The sequence below is a fragment of the Haplochromis burtoni genome, unplaced genomic scaffold (assembly GCF_018398535.1).
Source record: "Haplochromis burtoni strain Fernald_Lab_line unplaced genomic scaffold, NCSU_Asbu1 Contig_1, whole genome shotgun sequence".
Taxonomy (NCBI): domain Eukaryota; kingdom Metazoa; phylum Chordata; class Actinopteri; order Cichliformes; family Cichlidae; genus Haplochromis; species Haplochromis burtoni.
In genome coordinates, this window is record NW_024582362.1 from 4,624,262 (window position 1) to 4,631,841 (window position 7,580).

Here is a 7,580-nt window from a genome sequence, read left to right on the forward strand (position 1 = left end):
TTTTCAGTGTTGCTATAATATTTTCGGTTGCTAAATACAGCTAAAAGCAGAAAATTCATTGTTGAAAAATCAACACAACCCGACTTACGAAATTAATTCGTTCCCGAGGGTCTTTCGTAAGTCGAAAATTTTCGTAAGTCTAAGCACCCATCGCGCCTTTTGAGTGAACGATAAACTATAGGCTAATTGCTAACTGCAACAACAATCCGGTCGTTAAGTCTGACGTCACTAGCCGTGTCTGGGCCTAAACTCCGCTGCAGGTCCATATATCAAACGATCACTATGGCATTACTGAGAGTTGAAAAACTGTCTAAAGTCTTTCATCTTTAATAAAATGATCAGCGTTCTGCTCTACCAGGTGTAACAATTGAGTTTAACATCCAGGCATCCATGAAAACGGAATTTATGACATTTAACGGAGTTAGAAGTTAGCAGGAAGTTAGCTCGCTAGCTTCTATCTAAATACAATATAGCATGTCCTGACTGCGGGGTTTTGGAAACAAATTAAAACGTACAGCTCTGTTATCACTTCCAACATAAATGAAGACAGAAAACTAAACAGCAGTGACGTTTGTAGGTTTACTGAAGTTTGGCTAGCTGGTATATAATGATGTGCTACGTGACCGCTAGCGACACAGCTATGTTAGCATAATATAAACAAGCTAACTTTTTTCCCACTCGATAAAAGTTAACGTGAGTGTTCTCGGTGGTCAGGAACAAATGTAATCGCATGGCAGGATGCTGTAAAAGGACCAAACTTCAGCCAGGAGAACAACTGAGATAATCCATCCACAATACGAGGTTAGTCATTCATATACTGCTGCATGGGCTGTGCTGTAGTTACATCCTAAGGTTTTAAAAACTGAGCTTAAATAAATGATTAGCGGTAATAAAAGCTGAGGGAGGTCAACAGTGATCACTGACTGTTTTAGGAGCTTTTTGAGATTAAATAGAAGAAAATACATAACATTAAACATGTTAACAACACAAAAGCCATATTAAACGCAGACTACTTTAGGCCTGGAAGTAGGATTCGTCACGTCATCACTTAACGACCGGATACGTTGTTCAAGTGGAACAGCAAAGCGCAAGTACGAAAGCCAAGGGGGTTGTCACATGATTCGGAAGGCATTGTGGGAATTGTGGGCATTGTGGGCTCAGCCAATAAGAGCCAGTGGATTTTGTTACACGGGCATTGTGCCGTACCACAGGCAGAAATATTGCCGTTAAGTGCCTTCGTAACTTGATTTTTTCATTAAATGGGGTATTTGTAAGTTGGGGTTCCACTGTACTAAAGTTCCCCAAACAGTCTACAAAGGTTTTTTTTCTGTCCACCAAAGTAAATATGATTCAAGAGATTTTTGTAAATTCACTTGTCCAAAAAGCAAATAAAAAGATCAAACAAAAGATATACTGAACGACAGTCAGCATTACCAGAGTTAGCAGAGCTACTGTAGCTTGGTTTATAGATTTGAATTAGGAGGGATGAAAAAGTGAATTCACTTGACTGGAATCTGCAATCTACTGACATCTAATGGTGAGATTTTACAAGCTCTAACTTTAATGATACTTAAACAATAGGCCAGGCACGGCATTGCTTTTGCCTGAGCCTGTTCAGCCAGCAACACAGCTGTGTAATATGTGAATAAAATCAAAACCTGTTCCAATCAAATTTCCCTTTTTTTAAGTTTTGACCTTTTTTATTGTACTTCTAATTTCTGAAAAAATACTCTAAAGCTTCTTCTAATGCTCCAGAGTCTATTTGGACCATTTGGACATGACAACCATTAACTGAAGTATGAAATTATGCATTCCAAGGTTCACGTCAGAGTGCATGGAGTCAGGAGTAAATTGCAGTAGATTTTGTCAGTGTCTGTGGCAAATAAATTCAACTTACCTCCAAAACTGACAAATACATTCATAATTAACACACTTCCCATTGTGTGAAGACTGCAGCAAGACATCTGCAGATCTAAAAACAACAACAACAACAACAAAAAAAAACAACTATTAAAAACTAATTTACCTGCTCATTTGATGTCCCTCTTACATGGTAATTCACTCACTTGCTGAAACTCACACACACACACAGCAGATGTTTTGCAAATATTTTTTTTATTTGAGATTCTTGTGTTTAGACCTTTAAAAAACATAATTCCACTCTTAAAGTGATTTAAAGAATATGAGATTTTAATATTCATTTAGATTTTTTCTGACTCTAAATTTTCTTTGGTCATTACCGGTACTCAGTTTTTTTTCTTTCTAATGTACATTTTGAAGATATTCAGTTACTTTGCAACTTTGAAACTTCGTCTTCTGTGTGAACTTCAGCTTTCAACATTTCTGCACTTTGGCTTTTAGGTGAAAGATTTGGTGTATGTCAGTTAAATTTAACAAGCTTCCCAAATATTTCAGCACCTTAAAAAACAAACAAATATTCATGTATCAGCATTCACACTGCATTTTCTCCAGGAAATGCATTCTCTAGTTGTAACGGTAATTTTTTTTTCTTAAAGATTTTTTTTGGAACTTTTTATTTTATTTTGTTGAAGACGTTTTCGCTGTAGACGATGATGAAGAGCGAGTGACGTTTCATTGCTGCGCTGTCGCTTTAACGGTGAGTGACGGCAATATTGTGCGCCGGTGAAGCACAAATCCGGTGACTGACTTTAACCAGTCCTGTTGCCCAGTGTTTTGGGTTAGTTTAGTGCTGTGAATTCATGTATACTAAGTCCGTTTTGTTTACTTAAACCACACAGTAGGCTGGTTAGTGTAGTTTTGCGATATTGGGAAGGGGCTCGCTCAAATCAAATCATGGCTTATATTCAGGTTTTGAAGGTCCTGCACCGAAATCTGCAGCACAGAGCACCACAGGTCAGCGTGCTTATCCATACGCACAGGAGAGTGTCAACATTATCAAGACTGGCCTTCCACAGTGGACTAGAGGCTAATTCGCCTGTGCTAAGCTGCTTAATACAAACACACAGACGGCGGGGTATTTGTCTCGACTTTACAGCCAGAAATAAAAGCAGCCCCGAGGACCGAGACAGGTCAGTGTCCAAGTACCAGAGTGGGAGTCCAAAGCCTTCAGCTGCACAAAAAGGTATGCAAGGCGAGGAAATAAAAAGGATTTAAGTCGTGCTCATATATGTACTCAGATATTAGGAGCGTAGTTTCATGATAGCCTGCTATTTTCAAAGCAAACCATTAGGGTTTGTCCGTAGGCACTGTGGAGAAAATGTACTATATTTAACCAAGCAATGATTTATTCCACTGCAGCAGCAGTTTTGGGACAAAAATATACACAATTATTGTATTTATAATCTCAATCAATCGCTCTGATTATCACCAGCAGCAGAGGAAATATCTTAAAATGACCCAGGAGTTTATTTACTGAATAACTGAACAAACACTTGCCTTTATTAGTGAGATTCTAACTTTGCCTAATATAAATGAAAACTATGCACAGCTGTTGCATAATAACCCTCCACACTGAATGCCTTCCAGTGAAAGAAGCTGGCAGGGACTTCACCTACCTGATCGTGGTACTCATCGGGCTTGGAGTGACAGGTGAATACAGCGGAATTAAAAAGCTGCAGTCGTAACCCAAGCAATTCATCATCCTGTTTGAAATGACGTATGTGTGTGTTGTCAGGTGGGCTGCTGTATGTGGTGTTCCAAGAGCTGTTTGCATCCGCGAGTCCAAATAAAGTGTATGGGAGAGCCTTCGATAAAGTCAAGTCACACCCAGAGGTATGAACGATATTAGTGACTGTCAAACATGAGGCCAGGCTAACAATGTTACAGTTCAGTATTTAAGGTCCTCTTGATGATCTTATGAGGTCATATAAAAAGTTTCTTGTTTATTGAAAATGTAGGTAATTGGTGCATTTGGTGAGCCAATCAAATGTTACGGGGAGACCACCCGTCGAGGAAGGAGGCAGCAAGTCAGGTTGGTGTTTTGTTAATTAGTCAAACAAGTTCAGCAACAAAGCCCGCTTTTAGTTAATGTAGCCTTAACATGTATAATGGCAGTCTTTGTCTCTTCTCCTCAGTCATATCGAGTACCTGAAGGATGGAATGAAGCATATGAGACTTAAGTTTTACATTGAGGGCTCAGAGCCGGGAGTGAAGGGGACAGTGCATACAGAGTCTAAAGAGGTTGGTATTCTGCCACTCAAAAGCCAGCTTATGAAATACATACATGCACAAGCACTGATTGACATTTCTGCAGTGAATGTTTTGTGTCTTTTCACTAGCACCTACTCAACTCGACTCTGCTTTATTCAGTTTCGGTCATTTTTAATCATATTTGAGTACCACCTCAATGTAGGTGGGGTCGTTGTAGCAAGGCGACCTGGAAGTCCCCTGGCGTTATTTGTATGTGACACAAACACAATGCAAAAATGGAGGTGTGAAGCAGCACTGCACTCCTCTGTCGTCACTAACTAGGGAGAGCATAATTAGCCAGCCACCCTGCCATTGCCCCCGAGCCCTCTACACACCTCTGAAACAGGAGGGCATCAAGCCAATTGTTTACCTGCTACCAAACTGATGCTAAAACTCTGCATCTCATCATTGGACCAAGCTGTTGGTTTGTGTTCTTATGAAGGAGTTGCTCTCATGACTCACCCAGTGATGTCATCCTCTGCTCAATCAGTGGCTTGTTGTCTATTGATGTCATATTTTCAGCTTGACTCAGCTCGCTTGGAAATCCAGACTAATAGGTACTCAAAAAGTACCTAGTAACAAGTACTGCCATCTAATAGAAAATTGAGTAATTTTCAATTTGAGATAAGCCGAGTAGGTGCTAGTGGAAAAGATGCTTTTGTGGGGCCTACAATGTAGCCTACTTATCGTAGGCTCGTTGTTGCCAGCATTTATGCTTGTGCAGGTGTATTACGGGTAAGTTTATGTTGATGTTGTAATTATTATTCCCTATATTGAGGCAGTGATTGTTGTTCTCTCACAGTTAAATTGAAAAAACGTGGCAAAAAAGTATTCCCAAAAATGCACAGAAGAAATCGGCTGTACTGGACAGACCAATCACAGTGGTTGCGGGCTGTGACGTGTAGTTAGATTCAGGTGCATGTCAGGTTACGTCATAGAGTTTCAGAGGATTTTGCAGTTACAAAACGGCTTCAATGGGTAGATTTCACACTGAAGTGTAAATCCCCAGTAAGTGGCACTGTGTGTCTTCCTAAAGCTTTACCTAGTTTCATATGTGATGGCCGTCACATCGCTGATGTTTTTATATGTGTTTAATTAACCAGTTTTTTTTGTTGTTGATTTTACAGAATCCTGAAACTGGAAAATATGAGTTTCGTTATATATTTGTGGACATGGATGTCTACCCAAGACGGACTATAATTGTGGAAGATAACAGATAAGGACCTTAGATGTGTGATTCAGCGTTATGGAAGCATGAGGAGTGTGTGTTAGATGTGTTGCTGGACAAAAAAGCTGGAGAATTCACCTTCACATAGTGTCAGAGGCTGTTAAACAATTACAGCTTTGGTGTAGCATTTGGTGTAGAGCCTTGCAAAGCAGAGATCAAAGGATCACATGGCCCCGTGCTACTAATTTATAAATGTTTGTTTTTCTTACTAGATTGTGATCTTGATTTTGAATAAAATAAAACACTTGGGAACAAACATACAACTGAAGGTGTGTGTGTGTGTGTGTGTGTGTGTGTGTGTGTGTGTGTGTGTGTGTGTGTTGTGTTTTGGACCCTCCCAGGGAAGGAAGTATGTAATAAGTTCTGTTTGTTGTTAGCAGTCAGTTTTCAAGATATCATTTTCAAATCTTGTTCGATGGCAGATACCAATAGCAGCTTAAGCTGTTTTCATTTTAGTTCACATCAAATGTGAACTTCAGTAAAAACTTTATATTACCCACTATATTTTGGCTTCAAACTTCTCAACAATAGATTAGACCTTCATTGGGGGACCTTCATTGTAAGCCCTCCAAGGTCAAAGTTAATCTTTGGGCGGGGGTGTAATTCAAGGAACTATATTGAGTAATACTTCATATGAAAGCGCATGGACAGAGCTCTACAACACATTAACTTTTTCAGTACAATGCCCTACAGCGTTACAATGACCCCATAAATTTTTACAAACTCACACACTGCATAACTATATCTTAAAATCTCAGGTTTCTATAGCTTGTACAGCCAAAGATAATAAAAATACATCATTTTAGTATGTAATGCTTCAAGGTTAAAGGTCACACATCAGGGTGCTGTAATAAAACCAGGCTGACGTCAGTGTGTATTAAAAGCCGGCTAAAGTTAGCAAGTTTAATAAAACCAGGCTGATGTGAGCTTGTTGTAATAAAACATCATAAAACAACCATGTTTTAGCGTAGCCTTTGTCCTTCTAGGGGAGTTGCACTCTCTCGAGTGCTCTTGTTTATTGTAGAGATAATTTTCATTGGAGCTACAATTCTTCCTTCATTTGTAAGTTGTTTTTGGGGTGTAAGGTCCAATGACAATTTAACACATCTTTTACATGTTAAGCTCTTTTTTTATATACATAAAATACAGGTCTAGAAAATATTATGGATGCTTTCCTGTCAAGTTTAGTTTATTTGTTGTGTACAGAATTACATTTTTAGAAATGAAGTATGAAACAGTCACCACTAGATGGAGGTAACGCATTGAGCTATGTACTGCATGACGTGCCCTTTTTTACATTTTTGCAAGTATTTTCCATATAGAATGTGGAAACCGTAATAATAAACCAATATTAAAACTTGTCTCAACTTAATGTCTCATTTTAAGCAATGGCTAGCAAGATTGCTTTGAATTTAGTCTGTTTTCCCTCTATTATTTTTAACTTCAAAACAGTGCTAATGTCACAGGCCTGGATTAAACAGGATAAAAAAGCAAAAGCAGGGAATAATTAGAGACAAACCAGACCATTAAATGTTCCCTTAGGCTTTCAGAGGCGGTCATATATCCATAAAGCTTTTTATCACCCTATAATTTGGAACTGAGCCCATCTATTGAGCAAAAACAGAAAATATTGATATTTCACAGAGTTACAGCAAGAGGCGTTTCGTAAATCCAGTTTATCCAAAGTATATATGCATTTTTCTATCAAGGGAACAAAGTTTGATTAACAGCTTCGATCTTCTTACGTCCGAGATACTGTTGCTGGAGGTCAGCACGAATAAAAACCTCTATAAATCTCGCGTTTAATGGGTTTATGCTTCCAAATATTTGCACTGTTCTCATTCTTGTGTAATACTGTATCCCATGTGTACCCAATCGTCCCTAGAACTCGTGCTACGTTCCATGACCCTCGGAAATAGTGGAATTTGTGATGGACCCCCAGTAAATCGTTGTAGCAGTTATCTTGGAAATGTCGCTTTTTATTACTGTTTCTGCGTCAGTGCTGCTGCTGAGATATGAGTCTCGTAGCTTTATATTACACGTCTGTAAATCATCTAAAAACAGACAGATTTAGGTGTTTCTTTTTTATGAAGGGGTTAAAAGTTGTTGGGTTTTTAATAATTAAAAAATTATAAACCATGAACGTACCCAAGATAACGTTTCTGGTTCGAATACCGAACAC

General features: G+C 38.7%; 1 protein-coding gene across 1 annotated transcript; it reads left to right on the forward strand.

Moving 5' to 3' along the window:
* Positions 1-2,619: 2,619 nt before the first annotated feature.
* Positions 2,620-5,683, forward strand: timm21 (translocase of inner mitochondrial membrane 21). Its single transcript, XM_005912128.3, has 6 exons — positions 2,620-3,103; positions 3,508-3,570; positions 3,656-3,753; positions 3,879-3,952; positions 4,056-4,161; positions 5,298-5,683. The coding sequence occupies exons 1-6, from the start codon at positions 2,815-2,817 to the stop codon at positions 5,388-5,390; spliced, it is 723 nt and encodes a 240-aa protein (XP_005912190.1). The 5' UTR covers positions 2,620-2,814; the 3' UTR covers positions 5,391-5,683.
* The last annotated feature ends 1,897 nt before the right edge of the window (positions 5,684-7,580 follow it).

Bases quoted from the DNA above. Each gene is read 5' to 3' on its own strand.
- timm21 (XM_005912128.3), top strand. From the start codon at position 2,815: ATGGCTTATATTCAGGTTTTGAAGGTCCTGCACCGAAATCTGCAGCAC. The intron at 3,571-3,655 runs GTGAATACAGCG...GTGTGTTGTCAG, and splicing joins CATCGGGCTTGGAGTGACAG to GTGGGCTGCTGTATGTGGTG. The intron at 4,162-5,297 runs GTTGGTATTCTG...TTGATTTTACAG, and splicing joins TGCATACAGAGTCTAAAGAG to AATCCTGAAACTGGAAAATA.